We start from the raw sequence: 19,641 nt of genomic DNA on the forward strand, positions 1-19,641 counted from the left end.
GCCTTGTGTTCTGAGCTGTCTTATGTTCTGCCAGCAAGGTACTTGGATCTCCACACCTCTGTCTCCCATGTGCAAATGCAGTGTTGGCTGCATGTCTGGTGGGTTACAGGCACAGCCTTGTCGGTGGCTGGATGCTGTGGCTAAGATGCATCAGGCATGGTAGTGAGATGTCAGTATTCCAGCATACTGAACACAGTTTTTCACTCTGCTGATCCAGTAATTTCCAGTTCATTTCCAGGCAGACTATGGCTGAAGTACTAGCAGTGCATGGAAGCCTGCGGGTAGAAAGGCCTGAGCTTTCAGGGACAGCGTTCAATGGGCAAGGCAATGTGCAGAGTAAGGAGTAACATAACTGACACAGTGCAAGCATGGCTGTTTGCCTCCTGCAGTTACAGGTGCTTTGTGTTGCACCAATAACCAGCTTCTTTTAGGCTTCAGTTTGAGCATACACAAGTCTAATGAAAGATCTTAAAGCTTTCTTTGGCTACCATCTCCTGTAATCCGTTTCTAACAGTATGCCTTTGTTTCAGAATCACCCATTTGCTGCTCTGAGGAGTAGTTGGCTCCACTTACAGCACCATGGATGAACTGCAGGATGTTCAGTTGACAGAGATCAAACCGCTCCTGAATGATAAGGTAATGCTAGCTGTTCCGTTGCTCTCACAAGTATATGCTGGCTGACTCTGTGTCAGCCCTGATTGCCAGAACCTGTTTACAGCTTGAAGTACCTTCAGTACTGAAAAACAGTAAATGCTTCCCCACTCTGATAATCCACCACCACATAGTCTTCCAAAGTCTCAGGGAAAGATAGACCACCGCAGTTCAGGTAAGTTTGGAGTCCCAGCCAAACAGTATGTCATGCCTGTACTGAGGATTTACAAAGGCAGAGCAGAAATTGGAAAGGTGGTATCATTCCTCACCTGGCGGAACTGTAGAACCTCTAACAAGTTCATGCTTGTTAGAGAAACCTTGGATTGTATCCCATTTTCTTTTTTTTATTGTTTTCTTTAAAATCTTTTGTCTTAAGTTATCCTTTTGTGTTTTGACCCCCAAAACAACCTTGTCTCCCTGGATTTAGTGATGAAGAGCCATCCTTTTAATATCTGCAGAGACTAGCTAGAGCAGTCTGGATTCATGCAATACTGAAACTTTGGAAAATCATTGTATTGCAGCAGCTATTTAAGGCTTTCACTCTGTCTTCTGTGGGCTGGAGGAGAGCCATCTGGGCTTTAGGAAAGCCCTAGCCTCACTGGATTCTGCCACAAACTGTTGCTCTGAGTGCCTAAGTCATTATGGGCCATCCCAAAAAGATCTCGAATTTTGCACCTGCAAATTGTGATTGAGCAATGCCATTTGTTCACCTTCTATACCTAATAGCCAAGTTTGATGGTATGTGAAGCAGTTCTTAATGCTTTGCCATTTAATGGCTGACATCAAGAACTAGCTTGTGCTGCCAAAGGGATATGGCACTTTGTCCATTCACTGTGTGCTTGCAGAAGACTGCACTGTCTAGTGCAGACTCCCCCCCCAAAATGGGTGAAATCTCTGAAATTCTGCTGTGTCTGTGCTGCTTAATTTTTGCTCATTTCTGCAGTGTACATATTTGTTTAGTGTCTGTGAAATCTAAAAATTCAGCTGAAATGTGCAGTCCGGCTGCCTATTCTTACAGTCTAGTGCTGACTACTACCCTTCCACCATAGCTGAAACATAATTTAAAAAAAAATATTTCCAGCAAAAGTGAGCCTTGGAAGAAGAAGATCAGTGTACACCAGCAGATAAAAATACAGAAAGGCCTTGAAAACAGTTTATGATTTCAAAAAGAGAGATAAACGTTTACAGAAAACAAGCTTCCTAAGTGCAGTGCCCCAGCTCTTGCTCATGATTCTCCTAGGATTTACCATTTTTGAGTTCAAGAGTAGATTTCCCTTGCTTCAGTGAGCTGACCTGAGTACGAAGTATTGAAGCATGCCAAAATGAAGTGGTTTTCACTTTACAAGTTTTCAGTCTCTCTGTCAAGTATTGCCTGATCAGTCCCATCAGGTCCTTCCCATGGTGTCATAGAATCATTAAGGTTGGAAAAGACCCCCAAGATCATCAAGTCCAACTGTCAACCCAACACCACCATGCCCACTAAACCATGTCCTGAAGTGCCACATCCACATGTTTTTTGAACACTTCCAGTGATGGTGACTCCGCCACCTCCTTGGGTAGCCTGTTCCAATGCTTGACCACTCTCTCAGTAAGGAAATGTTTCCTAATATCCAAGCCAGCCACCCCTGGTGCAACTTGAGGCCATTTCCTCTTGTCCTGTCGCTAGTTACTTGGGAGAAGAGACCAATACCCACCTCACTACAACCTCCTTTCAGGTAGTTGTAGAGAGCGGTAAGGTCTCCCCTCAGCTTCCTCTTGTCCAGACTTCTTCAGTCGTCTTCCCTGCCAGCGTGTCTTAAGGCACATGGGGACCGCCTGCTCCTGCGCCTTTAAAACTTCATTCTTGAAGAATGTCCAGCCTTCCTGGACCCCTTTGCCTTTCATACTGTCTCCCAAATCTCAACCAGTGACCTGATCAGGCCAAAGTCTGCCTTCCGGAAGTCCATGGTGGTGGTTTTGCTGACCCCCCTCCTTACTTCACCAAGAATTGAGAATTCTATTATTTCATGGTTGCTCAGCCCAAGACAGCCTCCGACCACCACATCTCCCACCAGTCGTTTTCTGTTTGTAAACAGCAGGGCAAGCGAGGCACCTCCCCTGGTAGGCTCACTTACCAGCTGTGTCAGGAAGTTATCTTCCACACACTGCAAGAACCTCCTAGACTGTTTCCTCTCTGCTGTGTTGTATTTCCAGTCCCCTACAAGAATAAGGGCTTGCGATTGTGAGACTTCTGCCAGTGACCTGCAGAATGCTTTGTCTGCCTCTTCATCCTGGTTGGGTGGCCAACATCCTTGTTGGCTTTCCCCCTCATCCTTACCCATAAGCATTCAACCTTGTCATCACAATCATTGATTGCAATGTCAAAACACTCCCTAACATACAGAGCCACCCCACTGCCTCTCCTTCCTTGCCTGTCCCTGTGTGTCATCTGCACAGCCGCTTCTCTTAGCAAACAGCAGGGACAGTTCTGGTTTAAATGCGGAGTGCTTACCTAAACAGCCCAGTGGTGTTAACCAGCATACAGAAGGGCACATACAAAGTGATATTTGGTTTCCTTGACTCAGTTTCGAAGTTACAGGAAGTATATACTATCTCAGTAGGAAAAAATACTTAGAGTGGCACCAGAACGATCCTCAGAACTGCCTGGGAAGAAAAGTGTGCTGTGGCTCTCCATTTTACACTTTGTTTTAACAAAAGAAATGCCTTAGGGAGATACCATCTCTGAGGGTCTGGCCCTTAGTAATACTTTCAAACTTGAAATAATACATGTGCTTTTTAGACATAGTTTACAGAGCATATGGTTGTGGTGCCATAACGTGCTGTTCTGTGCAGCATATCAGAGTCCAAAAAGTATTGAGATGGCACTTCACTAAGATTTTTACTTTAGATGTAGGAGTTTGAGCCAACATGGATTAATGGTCAGAAATAGTACAGTAAAATTCTTAGGATGCTAATGGGTGAGTGCTCATGAACTCTTCAGCTATAAAGGCTGCTGTACAGAGAAAAGGAGCTGTGGTGTCTTAATTCTCAAACTTTAAAACCAGTGAAATTGACTGGGAAATGGAAGTGGGTCATTACCATATAGTTCACTTGTCTGAACTATAGGAAATGCCGCTGGAGGCCACTGAGTCCTGGCTTTGTTTTGTCTAAAACCTAAGTCAGCAGAAAATTACAAGCCTGACTTTTAAAGAATACAAACCCTCTTATGTTTGTGTGTAACTTAAGCCTAATAGCAAGTGCAGGGAAGTAATATTAGATTATATATGTTCACCTCATTCAGGCTCACTAAAATGCAGTGACCTTATACTGGGAAAGTCAACTTCAAATGTTCCCATTTAGCTGAAAGAGAGAGAAAAAGAGAGTACTGCCTGTAACCTAATCAGAAAACTTACCCCAGTGACACTTTATTATTCTGGCCAGTCCATATTCTGGCACCTTTGACTCCTATTAATATATCCTCAGTAAAAAGTTACTGAAATTCAACAGCATAATTCAGGAGGTTGACTGGACAGCCCTTAGACTGGATTGGGTCATTCCAGCTAGCTTTTTGCCATTGAGGTGCAGCCATCACACCTTCAGGGGACTGAAAAACATGCCTTAATCTTAGACTTTCTCAAGTTAAGACAATGAATAGATTAATGGTTTAAAGTCAGATTTCAGCATGTTAAAATCAAGTATCCAGAGTCAGGACATGTCAGCACTAATGCTACTTCTGCATCATGGTATACCCGGACAACAAGCTATACACTTGGCAGAACTTATTCTTTGCTCTGTGTCATTTCCTCCCCACTTGGGGAATCTTGCTTTTCCTCGTACAAATTCAGATCAGCTTTTTCTTTACTTAGCATGCACCAGCCAAGTCCAGTGCTGGATACAAAAGTTTCTCATTTCTTCATAGGCTTTGTTATAGTCCTTAATCACTGTGGCATTGGATGACTGAATTGACCTTCTCTGTCACCTGGTAGATGAGAAGGCTCTACTGTCTGCATTTAATGGAGCAGGGAAAGAGGCGTAGAGAGTTGTCAGAAATCTCAACTAACTTCAGGATCTCAAATCGAAATAAGAGGGAGCTGCTTTTTATTTTCCTTTCCCCCATCCTGAGTATTTGGTGCTTTGTGCCCTGTCACATTCAAAACACTGACACAGTTCAATAGTTAACACTGGGGCGATTCTTAAAACAGATTTGCAGATATCTCAACTTAAACATCTCAGATTGAAGGATGTAGGTAGCAACCTGTGTTCTTGCTAATGTGGCAAAGCTCTGGGGGGAGGAAAACAGGGCCATTTGATTACACCTGGAGAGGATTTAGGGTCCTCAGCCAGAAGAAACATTTGGGGTCCTACTTGTTATTTCAGCACTAAGGTGCTATGCCTAAAACATATAAGCTAGGTTGCTGTCTTAAATGATTTGCTCAGCCTTTTGCAGTATTTGACAGCACTCAGTAGCATAACCTACTCTGTAGTCAGAGACGGAGTCTTATGAAGCATGTGGGCATATGGACAAGTTACTGCAGACCTTCAAACTTAAGAGTATGCCAACTGTGTGCTGTACTTACTGTGCTCGCCTGTATGCGTGGTGTCATCCTCTGGAAAAAGTCAATTGTAGATTGCTGAGCCCAGATCCCATGCACTCTGGTTTCAGTAGCTTACAGGTCTCTGTGTTTGCCATGGAACGATACTGTGCACACAGCAGTTAGTGCAGAGTCGCTGACTGCATAGTTTGTTCTCTCATGCTCATTACGTGAGATCCTAGTGGTAGTCCTTTCAAGAGTTGTGCATTCAAATTGGTAATGGGCACCAGGACCAGACAAAACCCAACCTCATAACCAGCCAGGCTTAGTCAGGGTCCTTCCTATGTGCATCTGTCCCTGCTTGAATGGTCTCAACTCTCAGCTGTGTCCACAGGTACTCTCCTTAGTTGACAGCCTTGGGACAGCCCCCAGCAAACCTGCTGCATGGTAACAGGCAGAACTTGCATGGAGTTTTCATGTATGGGGTCTCACATTTCGCTGCTGCCCTGACTGCAGTCAGACTAGACTATGCTGAAGCAGAGATCTTTGAGAGGAACTTTCACAATGTTGTTGGGGATGTTCTGGGGTACTCTGCTGAACTCTTTTTTTTTTCTTTTTTTTTTTTTTCTGTTTTTCGTTAACAGAATGCGGCTCGCAACTTCCAGGACTTTGACTGTCAGGTAAGACACGTGCAGGAGACAAGGATCTATGGGCAGACTCCCTATGGCCCATCAGTAATGCTGAGAGAGAGAGATGAAAAAGCTCTGTATCTTAATTTTAACTCTTGTTAAGGTTTAATAAATAAGAACTTGAATATGTCTAGTTGGCAGAAATTGCCCTTCATCCTTTCATGCAGAGCATTGTTCTGAGCTCTGAGGTGCAGACCTGGACTGCCCTGCCGAGGCTCCACGATATCTCACAGGATGACTGGACTCCTGAAAAGCAGTTTCATGGAAACATGCAATATGCTCAAGTGCTGCAGCTCTGTCACATCCCATTTGGTGCACTGGCTAGGAAAGGAGGAGCTTGTATACTCTGTTTGTGTTGAGAGGAGATGGAAGTCACCAAGCTGCCCTGGCTTTGTTTTGTCTAAAACCTAAGTCAGCAGAAAATTACAAGCCTGACTTTTAAAGAATACAAACCCTCTTATGTTTGTGTGTAACTTAAGCCTAATAGCAAGTGCAGGGAAGTAAGATACATTAGATTATATATGTTCACCTCATTCAGGCTCACTAAAATGCTGGGCTTGGGTCATGCCAAAGCCATGGCCATTTTCTGGGAGGTTATTCACCTGACAGTAGTGTGGAGATGAGCCTGACTGCTCTGGTTGCTATAGGAATAATCCTTTTAGAGGAGCAGTTGCACCACAAGCATCCAAGACAGAGGACGCATTCTTTGTTAGGGGGAGCACAGCACTGGGATTATGTGGTGGGTTTTGTAGAGCACAGGCTCGTTTACCATGCCACATTACTTTGCTGACTTCCCACTCAGCATGTTGATATGCAGCCAGCAGCTTTTCTTTCTCTTCAGCTGTGGGAGGCTGCTGTGTCTGTAGTGGTGTGCTTAGCTCAGGACAGGCTCTCGCTGCTGTATTACACCAGTGGTGCGGCTTGGGGGTAGAGCTGTCAGCATCATGTGATAGCTTTTAATAAAAGTCTATTGATGTAGATGATTCCAGAAAACCTTCTGCAAGCCTGTGCAGAACAGGAATATAATAAATACAGTCCTAAGAAGATAGTTTTTTCCATCTCTTGGTATTAGACACTGAAAGTACACCCCATCTGGACAGGCACATGTCACTGCACTGCTTTAGCTTGATTCACCGTTGAGTTTTAGTATTACCTTAAAGCCTGTAAGTATAAAAATTACTAATCTTAGCACGTTGTAACTTTAGTGTCTAGTCTTAGAAGTGGCAACAGCGTTAGGCAATGATTTTTCTGTTTTAATAAGGGTAGATAATGTGTTTAAAACACTTCCCTGTACCATCTTGTCTCCGTCTGTCTTTCTGTATCTTCTCCATCTCTTCTAGAGATCCTGTGTGCTCCCATGTCAGATGGGTAATGGGTAAAAATAGGTGCAATGCTTTTGAGTAAGAGCATTACATAGTAGAGGCACTGCCTCCTGAGGTCTCTGTGCCATGATTGGAAAGAATATAAATACAGTGCCTGAGCGTATTAACCTTTACTGCAAATTCTCTAATGACCCAGCAAAGCTCCGCGTTTGCCCGTGCCCCGCCTGTCTGAGCAGTATGGTCTCGGGAGCCAGAACAGAGTGGGAAGGTAGGAAGGAGTCCCTGTAACAGAGCCATGCGTTGTTGCTGCCTTTTTGCTATACACTTTCCCTCAACAAGCAAAGCCTCTTTGCGCTGTTCGTTAAAGAATGCCCCACATCTGAAGCTGTGTGAGCCCCAAAGAAACACGGTGCTGCAACCACCAACTCACGTGTGCTCGGCCTGTCTCGGCTCCCTGTTTGTCCCAGGGCTGACCTGTGGGAAGAGGTGCCAAGTGTCCCCACAGCCAGGGAGAGGGGCTCTTGGGAGCGCTGGACTGGGGAAGGATGTGCTTGTTGCTTCTCTCTGCTTTCATTTAGATGAGCAGTGAGCTGGTGGCCATGGCAACAGTTGGGCAGGAGACAAGATGTTCTTTCCAGGAGTCCTCTTGGTAATTCATTTAGAAAAATTTTTTTTTAGCAAGAAGTTAACGCAGCGTCTCTTGTGACTGTAAACATTGTTCCAGCTTCACCTTCCTCCAGTGTCTCTCCCTACAAGGTGTGGTTTCAGGGCACACCTGGCTTGACCTCCCAGGCCTACCTGGAAAGTACCCCCAAGGGCTCGATTAAGTCTCTGTTTGAAATCTGTCAGAGAGGATAGATGATGCGTTGGGTCCTTGGAAGATCTCAATTTTACAAGAACAGGCACAAACTGGCCACAAATTCTTGAAGGCTAGTTACTGGAAGATGGTTTCCAGTTAGAGTGAAGTTCTCAATCAGATTCCAGTAGCTGTAACACCTGCAAGGGACCTGGGGAGTTTTAAGGCAGAATTTAGGGTTTTTGTGGGAGGGATTATATACAGTGTAGTGTTTGCAGTATGAGAGCATGGCATCAGCGATTCAAGACCTTGATTTCAGACCTTTTTCTTTTTCTAATAGCCCAAAAAAAGCTCTTTGAAATGGAGATAAAGCTATGGCTTTGCATGGGGCTGACCACATCCTGGGCTATGCTTGCGAGGCAAGGGAACGGGGTGCCCTGTGTCAAGCACTGGTGGCAACCCTGTTGACAGTGCAGGTCCAGTTTGAGCTCCCCAGTACAAGACATTGACATACTGGAGTGAGTCCTGTATTATTTCAGCCTGTGTTATTCTGTGCCCTTGGCCATGAAGTGATTTGCTGTAAGTCTGTCCCAGCTCCTTCCAGGACTGACTGATGCCCCTGCAGAGCCCTGCCTTGGACACAGCTGGAGCAGTAACACAGCTGGCCTCGGTGTTTACTCATCCTGCAGTGCCGCTAGACCTGTTTCTGGCTGGAAGCTGAAGTTCCAAATATTTTCTGCAGCTGTTCCATGCTTATGACTGGGAGAAGTGTTTAGTTTAATCCCAGGTCACGAGCATGCGGTTAGCACTGTCACGGACTGTGAGTTGTGTAGTGCCAGGCACACAGGTTAGGCACGCTGTTTTCTGTAAAGCTTTGGCATGTGTTACTTTTCAAGGTAACATGCATACTGAGGGTTTGTAAGATATTTCTTTCCTTTGGGGAAAATGGGTGATGCTGTTGTGAGTTTCCATTAATTTCTCAGTGTGTTTGTCTTTAGTTTTGAGTAACTTGCCAGGATTGGATCTGGGCAAAGTCAACAGAGCAAGCACCCTCTTGCTTCTGAAATTTAACTCTGGGTTAATGAAGAAGCTTTTAGCTTTTCTGATACAGCTGACTTTCAGATGCCGGTGCCCTGGTTTTCTTAAACTGTTCATCTACAAGCAACCGCAGTTAACCCTGGCAAATAACAGCTTGCCTGGGCATCAGTTAAAATAACCCCTGCATAATCTGATAACTGTTTGCAATCGAGATAAAAAGGAGAGCTAGCATGGTGGCTTAAGGGTCTTTATGAATATGTATCTAGGTTATTCTCAGAAATAAAATATATTAACCTAAATCTGAGACCTAAATTTCACTTGAAAGCTATATGAACCCTAATGAAATCTAGCTTGGTTTCTTCTAATGTCCGTGGGCAGATGGTGGATTAAATGGTCTGGGTTGCTGATGGACAGATGGTGTGGTGACCTACACAGCTTAATAGAGCTGTGCTTGTGTTTTTATTATTATCTGCAGACCCTCTTCAGCTGCTTTGCGAAGTAGGTGTTCTGTGTTAGCCTAATGTCTCCCCTATTTCCAGGTGGTTTGCTTTAAATACCAATGAAGGAATATGCTGATATATTTGTAAAACTATCCCAATAAATCTGCATTATGTTTTAGTCTGTCATAAGCTAGCGTTTGATCTGACTTGTGGCTATTACTTCCCCTCTGCTGCCTCCCACCCACATGAAGGGAGAGAAGTGTTTTCCTCTTCAGCACAGACCATGCGGAAGAGGGCCTGGAGTGTGGATGTGGGTCTAGGATTTGGCAGAGTATTTGCAGAAAGCTCACGAGGTGTGGAAGAGGGGTGAATAAGTAAGTCCAGAACATGCAGAGTTCAGCTGAAAAAGAAAAGACAAGACGTGTAAACCCATGGAGGGAAGAAATTAAAGTTTCCCTGTACAACAACTTGTTGTGCATTGCTGGAATTAATTTAAAGTGTAGAGCTCAGTGTTGCCTGTGCCCAGAGTAAAACACAGCAAAATGTTTGAAGAGTTGACAGACCTCAATAAGGAATTCTTTGCCACTTTTTTCACTGAAAGTATAACTTTTCAATAAGCCCATACTTTTACTGATTCAATTTTGGAGAAGTTCTTCCACAAGTACATTTGTTTGAAGTTTTTTAATCTGCATTTTTAAAAGTTTGCTTATCCTTGCCCAATCTCTTTGATTTATTTTTGCTTGCTGTGTAGTAGGAGATAGTATTCTGCTGTTGAGAGGCTGTTGAAATATCCCATCATGTGCATTTGCTGATGTCATAGATGTTGAATCGAAACTGTGTTTATTTTTTAATGAAATCATTAAAGCCAGCTTGTGATTGCTACACAGTGGTGTTGAATACAAGATGTTTTAAAGCGTCTTCTGTTTATTGTAATGAAATAACATGAAATGTTAGCACTTTGAGGAAGGGTTTGCTTTCTCTGTATGAGTAGCAGGGGAGCTGTTCTCACCAGCCACTGACACAGTTTGTCTAGGATAATGAGGACCATTATTTTTCTGATTTGTAGTATGAGTTCTTTTGTTCTCTTGTTCAAAGTGCTAGAGCGAAATTAATTACAACACAGAAGATGTTTTGATGTAGAAAGCAATTTTTTTCAATGCCTGCTAAGTTAGGAGCTGCCCTTAAGCTTATAAAAACTAGTGTCACCACTAAAGTACTGGTTTTGACTTCTGCTGACAATCACAGCAACAAATACTGTAAAGCTAAAAGTTATTAAAATGGAATTTTATTTTGGAAACTTTTTTCATTATTCTTATTTCTTGGGAAGCTCTTCCTCTGATTCCTCCCATCACTGGCTTTCCATCTAAAAACTTTTTTTTTTTTTCAGTTTTCTGTAAAACTGCAGTGTTTAGCTCTGGAAAGCTTTTGCTAGCTCGACTTGGACTGAAACATGTTTTTTATTGCTAAAACATATGAGCACAATCCTTCTGTGGGGTTTACTTAAATATTACTTTTGCTTTCTGTATGCTTCTGACAACAGTGTGCTAAAGAGGCTGATTATGCAGAAGTGGTATTTGAAGTTCCCGTGCTTTTTTTGTTCTTGTCAGTGAGTTCTTACAGCAAAGCAAAGTATGTGCTTTAGGTTGAGAAAGGGATTTGCCTCCTTCCTACCTTCAGAAGATGAATGGTGCCTTTCCACTAACAGTGACTGATCTGTTTCCATCTGTTATGCAACACACGGTATTTCAGAGCAGCTAATGAGTAATTGCAATACTAGTTATAACTCTATGCAGTTAGACTCAGTTCTAGTCCCCAGGGTCACTGAAGATTTGGAGACACTGCTTTCTCTTCTTCAGGAGATGTTCATGGTCTTCAGCAAGATACCAAAATGTAGTTTGGCACATCGTGTCAGCAGGTGGACTGTCCTTGGCTGGAAACATAGTCCCTGGCTTATCTTCCAGATTGCCTTTAGTGGTTAAGATGACCTGGGGTCTAGCAGTTACACAAAACATTTTTAGACTTGTCTCTGTGTTAGCACATTCAAATCTTCCTTGTGTAGGATTCAGGTTCACAAAGGCTGTGTGTCTGCAGGTTGTGGCACTTTCAGCCCCCTGTCCAGGGGATGGAAGAGCGATAGAGGCATCAACCTGTTTTATTTGCAGCCCATGGGGAAGGCTGCAACCTGATACTCTACTGACCCAAAGTAGTGGTGCAGAGTGCTAGAAAAAAACAACCCACTGCCAAACTTGGACAGATGAGAGCTCATCTGCAAGTGGTTTAATTCACACTGGGCTGTTACAGATTTAGGAAGGTCTGATTTCCTGCATTGGCTGGGGGAGGAGGGGTTTACCCTCAGAGCAGGAGTAAGAAGCACCATGTAATCATAAGTCTGTGCTGGGTGCCTTGCTCATGACACTGGATACTTGACTGAAGCGCAAGAAAGTGGTGGCTTTATCTGCTTCTTGTAACACATGGGCAGGGCAGGAGATGGAGAAGTACATCTTGCTCCATCTCTGACATGTAGGTGGTGTCATTAATTGCTTATCAGTCTCAGTATTGAGTGGTTGTAGGAGTTAGTGATCTCTGATTTGGGACCACAAACCCAACCTGTCAGCTGTACTCCTCTTGTAGGTCACTTGACTTCAGTTTGTTTGACTGCAGAGCCAGAATCTGTTCTCTAGCAGTATCTGTGTTGTGGAGATGACTTGCCATTTCTCTCACAGAGCATTGGAAAGGGTTACAGGTACGCACTAGGTCTGTCTTTCAGCGTCATGTGCCTTTGCAGCAGGAACACACAAACGCACGTTTGTATATACAATAATAGGTTGAGGATAGCCCAGCAGCACCTTTGTCTCCTGATGCTTTTGTGTTTATGTAACCAGATTACATACTTCGTTCTGCTGCTCTTGATTCTCACCCAACATTTCTCTAATTTAAGACTTAGTCCAATTATACAAAGTACTAGAAACCATTGCCTGCTTGCATAGATCATATTGTGTTTTCTATTAATAAATTGTGGTCTGTATAAAAATGAATAATTTGGTTCAAGGTGTTGCTTTAAATCTGACTTAGGCTTCCTTCCCACACAGCCATCTCCTTCAGTTCTACTATTTCCAAAATAATTTTGCACAGAGAGGAGGTGGTAAGCACTCACCTACCAACTGCATTAAGGTTGGTGGTACTGTGATGGTAAGAGTTACCAGATGGTGATGTTTTACAGTCTTACAATATTTTGTTCTTAGCTTATAGGCATCGTTTGTGTTGTTGTTTTGGTAATGTGTAGAAATTTGAGGGCAGCTGTTGCAAAGAACAAGACAGTGGAACCTCCTCTTCAATCTCTTCATGGTTAATAGCTGTGATAGGTTGCCCGAGGAGCATGCTGCAATTATTTTCCACCTTTGCCAAGACTGGCAAAGATGACCTAAAGTAAATAATAGCTGTAGCTACAGTATCACTGAAGAAGGGGAGAACCTGATCTGAGTAATCTGTGTCTCTTCCACCTCACAGCAAAGCGGCAGTGGCAGTTTTCTTTGCCTTATATGTACACCTTGCTGCTCTGTGTTCTGTCATATTTGAATATTAAAAAAAAAATTGAAGGGATTTCACAGATGTGTTCTTTATTGTTGGTCTCCAAATTAAATTCTCAGTTTTTCCAGGGAATTAATTTTGAACTTTGAGCAGCTTCACATTGGGAGTAAAACTCATGTGGTAATACCAAAATAGAAGCTTAATAAATTAATCGTGAAAAGCACTAGTAATATGCATTCTTATCATTAATCATTTTCACTGTGAAACAAATGGTTTACTTCAGACTTTAATAACTTTTAAAACGTAAGCTCTGGATCACACTCTGACCTGGAGCTGAGGGAGCATGGCTGGAATCTAGTCTGACCTTCTGCATTCCCCAGCAAGGAATACCTCCCAGCAGTTCCTCCTTGTGTTTAATCTCAAATGTTTTAAAGCTGCTGTTGGGTTGTGTCTCATCACCTGCCAGTGTCCAAGCCTTTATGGAGCACACACATTTCATTTCTAAAGTGTAGGGCTCTGACTAAAAGCAGTGATTCTCAGGAGCTGGGACCATAAAGCATATAGCAAAAATCACAGGGCTTTCAGACACGGTCAGTAGCGTTGGTGGCCTTTCTCTGGCTACTCTCTGTTCTTATGTGCAACCCCTACCTGAAAGTATATCTTAACAGTATAGCTAAGGCAAGTCAGTGCCTCTGCCTCTGTCTGTGCTCTCACAGTGCTTACCTTCCATCCTAATGAGAGATCCTATGGCTGCAGGGTCTAGTTGCTTTGGTTTCCTGATGTAATGGGACAGCGAACCCAGCCCTGCAGTCTCACAGGCTGCCATGAGACCATGAGCTCACTGGACATGGGGCAGGGCAGAGGGATGAGAGAAGCATTCTTTTCAATAACGCTTCATCATCAAGTCAGCCGATCTGTAACAAGAAGTTGCACCCAAAACCTCTGTTTTGTTTTGTTCTGCCAGTGGTTATTGTATTCTTGTCTGAGATCACAGAGGAGAGTTGAGGTCTCTCTTGGTGGACACTGACAGTGGAGTACCTGGATACAGCGCACAGGAAGGAGAGGGTAGATGCAGGTGGTGGTAGAGGGTGCAGGTGGATGTTAAAGGAAGCTTGTTGATCTGATTTGGCTCTAACTAATGTCAGTGAATAACTTCAATTCCCCTTAGACTGAAATCCCAGGCCTGAACAAGAAATTTACTTTTTGTCAGTAATTGTGTGAGTGCGTGCCCAAGATGGTGATCAGAGAAGCTACAAGGCTTCTCTGGAAGCCAGGAGGACAGGACAAGGCTAGGAAGCTTCAGCTGCCCTGTGTCACTTAGACAGATGTGGCTGTGGGACATGACACCAATACTCCATTTTACCTGCAAACTTCTATGGAGCAACAAGTTAGGAAGATCCAAGGAGGAGAAGCCATCATTGACATGATTCTGAAAAGGGCAGAGAGACATGTTCAAAACAGTTTCAAAGAGCTGCTCTGTGATGGGAACCATAATGTGCTCCAAATCAACATCTGTGGGGGGAAAAAACCAAAACCATAGAAAACATCACTGGTTTTGCACTCAAGGTTCAAAACAAGAATTGCACAGAAATGGAGAAGCTTATTGAAAATAAGCTAAACAGAGAGCAAGTGCCCACCATCTATCACAGCAGACATGAGAAATGGTGCAGGCAAGACTAAACAGAAGGGCATGGAGGCTATTGAAAACAAAAAAGCATTTTTCAAAAAGCTGGAAAAAATGGAAAAGGTTTCTAGCAGATTAAAGATATGAACAGAACAGAGCAGGCAAAAGGGGATTTTGAGAGATGACTAGCAAAAGGGGAAAAAATAACAACAGTCCTGTGTCAGGGCTATCAGAAATGGAACCGTATGAGAGAGTTTGGAGAGTGCCACTGACTGCTCAGGCTCTGAAAAGAGGACTCAGGGAAGATGTAGCTATAGCAGAAAAACTAAATTTAGTTTTTCCTGCACACAAGCTTGCCACAGAGCAGCTCACAGAGGTTACCATGCTGGAATGCTCTTTGTGGGGAGTCAGCAGAGACCCTGCCTTAAACTGCAGTGCCTGTTGCAGAGGCTGTGAAAAAGATAAAATACATGCTTTTATAGCAAGTTGCCAGGACTGGATGTATCAACCCAGGAGTTTTAAATGAGTTTAAGGATGGAATAGTTGAGTTGTTAAGTGAGAGGTTATGCTCCCCCGTTGAAGCTACTGTGGTGCCTAAGGACTGCAGTGCTTCACCTGTAACACAGTTTTTATAACAGAACCCAGAGGAGTTCTGGGAATTCACTGACCAGCCATACCAGACAGACTGATAAAAACAGCAAGGATTACAGTGGATGAATTACACGGATAAATATTGGGAAAGGGTCAATATGTTTTTTGCAAAGGGAAGAAGTCCTGCTCTGCAGACCTGTTGGAACTCTTTGAAGGAGTTAGTAACTCTCCATAAATAAAAGGCAATTCAGTTGATGCCTGGATTTCCAAAAGACAAGACCCCTTACCAAAAGGGTCTTAAGGGACTTAGGTGGCCATGTAGTCAGAGGAGAGGTCCTTTCATGGATGAAATATTGGTTAAAAAAGAGAAAAAGCGCCAGCAATTATATTCACAGTTGTTTGAGATCAGTAGAGGAGCACATTAGAGATCTGTGTTGAGACCTGTGCTGCTTAAATCTACTCTTAAATCATCTGGAAAAGGTGATGGAAGGTGCAATGGCAAACTTAATCTGGTTTTGGGTAAGTATAAAGTGTGATGCACATTGAGTAAAACCATCGTACAGTGGAATATAAAAAGCTGGGCTCAGTTCTGATGATAACCCAGAGGCGTAAGACCTTAACATCATGAGAGATGAGTGAAAATGTCAGCTCAGGGCTTGTGGCTTTCAAGAAAGCAAGTCAATTCTTGTTTATCAGGAACAGAGAACAAAGCAACCTCATTGTGCTACCGTGTAAATCCACAGCACACCCACAGTGTTTGACGTACTGCCAGCCCCCTTGTCTCAGAAAGGATGGAGCATGATGGGGCAGTTTCAGAGAACATCAGTATGACCAGAAAAAAGCTGCTGTACTGGGACCGGCCAGATAGTCTGGAGCACATCAGCCCAGAAGGGGGCACGTGAAAGGAAATCACAACAAGCTGTTAGGTCGTCACTGCTGTGGGCTATCGAAATGGCACCAGTTGTTCTCCATCTTCCAAACCAAGGACTGGGTGATCTTATGCAAACCAGAATATACAAGGTGGGGAACAAGTAGTTCTTCACCCCGCATGTTATTAAGCTTTGGCTTTTCTGGTCACGGGGTGAGGCAGATGCCAAAGGCACGGGTAGGCGGGGGTGACTGCCCAGTTCTCAGAACAGGAAGTCCAGGTGAAGACCACACCTCCAGTTCAGGGAGTTTCTTTTGACCTACAGATTGTTGGAGGCTGGGAAAGTTAAGGGAAACTGTTACAAGATGCAAGTGTTTGAGGAAGTATGACTATATGCCTGCTCTATTTTATTTTTCCACAAGCACACGCTCTTAGATTCAGACTAGGAGGCTTGCTGGACCTTTGGTCTGACCAGCTACATAGAGCTGGTCTCCATACCTCCTGATCCTCCTCCATCATTGCTCTTCATCCATGCCCCAAGGGAACTGCTAGTTTTTGAAGCGATGGTTCCCAGCTAGTTTCAGTTGATCAATAGTAGCTGCCTGCACCGGACTCGTGTCTCTGCTCTGTCTCCCCAGCGGCACGCTGCTGTTTGGCATGTGTGCGTCACAAGCTTTGTGCCTACAGCCAGCAAGAGCAGGCTGCCGAGAGCGAGGCCACCTCTGCTGTTGAGTTCCCATTTACAGCAAGTTGTCTGCAGCTGCTGTTTATTTTTTACTTACTGTATAAATAAGGGCAGAAGATAAAATCTCTTCAGAGAAACCTCTGATAAAGTTTCCAGTCCCAAAGTGAAAATTAAATTTTATCAACCTTTTCAAAACATAGCTGCAGATCATCATCTTCTCTTGCATTCATCTCCCTTATTTTGCAGACTGCACATTTGTTAAAATCTGGCTGTCTCCTGGCCAGATCTTTTCCACTTGCCTTCTCCTATCTCTGCTTCTCTGCAGTATGGACCAGATCAGGGTTCGGACCATACCTGGAGTTAGACAGCTGCAAGGTAACAATCCTTGAAAGTCCGCTCATCTACACTGCTGCGATGTGTCGAAGCTGGCCTGAACAGAGACCAGAAACAAAGCGTGCCAGGGTCTGAGAAGTACAGATGACAAGTATCTGATACTTTCCAACATTACATTTCTACATGAGCAGTGGGCAAATACCAGAAGAGAATATGCAGAATTGCGGGCGAGCAGCGGTTATGGAGGCAGTGTGACACAGGCAGGACGTCTTGCTGGGTGGCTGGCAAGGAAGGCGTATCTACAAGAAGAACCTGAGGAAAGTGTGTTTGACAAGGGCAGAGGGTGCAGCCTGCAAAGCTGCTCTTCCTTCACTGAGTACTCTGGTACCCATTGTAACTGGGTTATTCTGCTCTGTGTTTGGAAGACTAATAAACCAGTAACGATGTAATGAAATAATAACTCTTTGTTTGGCTAATTCAAAGTAGCAGTTGTATCTTATAAATGTAGAGACTGTTGGTGCTATCTTAAGCATGATACCTAAGCTCTGTATTAAGCATCTGCCTTGTGCTGTCCTTTGGCTTTGATATGTGGGAGAGCACTGTTTTTGGTGACAGGGAAGTCATGTGTGCTGTAGTTGTCTGAAAATATTTGTCCTTTGCAATCATAGGTCAAGATAAAAGCCCTAAAGCTGCAGGGCAAAGTTTCAGAGAAAATAAAGTAAGTTCACTGGAAAAATGGACATAGAATTACCTGTAGGGGAGCTAGGGGTAAAACTCAGTCTTATCGCTTCAGGTAGTCTTGAAAAGGACATCAGCACGATGTTGCAATGTGTAGCTAAAAGTGAATGTAGAAACCCTTATCTCGAATGCAGTGTCTGCTGCTTGCTTTGTAGAGCTTGGAAAAGCCTTAAAAAGTAAAAGGCTTTAACCAGAGGAAGCAGAGGAGGGAAGCTGCTTCCCAGGAGGAAGATTTCCACCTTGCCTGGGAACTAGCAAGAGAAAAAAGAAATAACCTTAAGCACTGCCAGCCTAAGGCTTTGCCACTGTACAGGGCAGAGTAAAACGTTTGCAGATTTAGCCTTTTAAATTTTTTAAAGTGCTGCTCACTGAGATTTGTTAAAAATGGGATTTATCAGGTTGCTTCCATCTTCAGTGGAAATTCCCTGTATTTGAATCACTAATGTGATTGAAGGAGTAGTGAGGTGAGTACCCTTCAGATTGGGCTGGTGGGTGACATGAAAACCTCCTTCTCTACAAACTATCTCATTTCCCCAAATTGCAGTTTATACAGTCTGCAAAGTCAAAGTGGGAGAGCAAGGATTGGTTTTTAGCTCAAGAAAACTCTTTTCCTTCCCTACTAGAGGGCCAAGACCCAACTGAACTTCAGAAAACAAAAATGCAGGGTGTTGCAATATGAAGCAAGCACACTAAGGTGCTTTGAATAAAAGCTCTGAAGAGGGGTGAGTGTTTCTGTTTCTAGCACCTTATCCAATATTCTACCTGGCAGAAGCACGTGTGAACTTAGCAGTAAGTTTTAATGTAATTCCAGAAAAGACACTGTATTGCTGACTTTTTTTAATATAATCAGCTCTTTTGTTTTCTGTGCTTTTCTCACTGTTGGCTCAGTTTGGGTTTTGTGCTTCTGTTTGACGGTTGACCTTTTGCTGCTGCTTATAACACCCTCCCTAGTCCTCTGGAGGTGCAATGTCATGAGACATGAGTCAGTTCAACCAGCCTCCTGCTCAGCGCAGGGTTATTTCTTCTACCACCCCATGGGCTCCCCTCCAGCCTCTGATCCAGAACCAGCGTTTGCCAGGCCTCTCTGTGAGCTTCTTAACTCACTGACCTGGCAGAAATCTAACAAAGTAAGATTAAAAAAAAGTAAATGGCAGCTGGATAGTTTCCTGCCAGGTCAGTGAGTTAAAGCTGCTTATGGAAGAGACCAACACTGCCAGAGCTGGCTTTTAATGACAGTCAGCCACTTGGTTAGCTCAGCTGTGTAGGGAAGTGCAGTCCCGTGGGCATTGCAAGCTCCAGCTGCTTTGGCACTCACTGGGCTCTTCCCTGAGTTTGCTGCACTTCGCTGTTTCAGCCATGTGCACTGCCAGTTTAACCCTTGGCCTTTGTCGTGAATGAGTGGTTTAGGCTGCTTAAAGAATCGCCATCAAGGATATTGGAAAGCAAATGATTTTAATATAAATCTGTAAAAAAACATGACTTAACAGAATTCCATGGCAAGGACCCCTCTGTTACTTATGGAAAAGCATTACAGATAGAAATCCAATTGGAATTGGGTTGGAATGATTTGTATATGAATCGGGGAAAATTATTTACATAGGGTCAGGGATATCAAGTCAGAATCAGACTGGTCTGATTTGTATATGGATTAGGGAAAGATGAGGGAGACCCTCCCTTCCCACTGACTCATGAGGTTCAGAGGGGGCTCCCTTGCTTTCAAACCAACTTCTCAGAGAGGAGTCTAGGTGCAGCTGAATCCACTCCTAGTCCCAGGCTTGATCAACTGTTTATGACTAAAGGAATTAAGTGCAGGGATCTTGCTGTTAT

At 43.7% G+C, this 19,641-nt stretch overlaps 1 protein-coding gene across 1 annotated transcript in view; it reads left to right on the top strand.

The window, feature by feature from the left end:
* Positions 1-579: 579 nt before the first annotated feature.
* The window catches only part of NDRG3 (NDRG family member 3), a gene marked incomplete at both ends in the record, with an annotated part of 36,393 nt that continues 17,331 nt past the window's right edge, over positions 580-19,641 (top strand). Inside the window, 2 exons of the mRNA XM_082007059.1 lie at positions 580-636; positions 5,807-5,842. Of these exons, the coding sequence (XP_081863185.1) occupies positions 580-636; positions 5,807-5,842 (93 nt within the window). The remainder of the gene's footprint in view (positions 637-5,806; positions 5,843-19,641) is intronic.

The sequence above is a fragment of the Phaethon aethereus genome (genome assembly GCF_964289735.1).
Source record: "Phaethon aethereus genome assembly, chromosome: 16".
NCBI classification, from domain to species: domain Eukaryota; kingdom Metazoa; phylum Chordata; class Aves; order Phaethontiformes; family Phaethontidae; genus Phaethon; species Phaethon aethereus.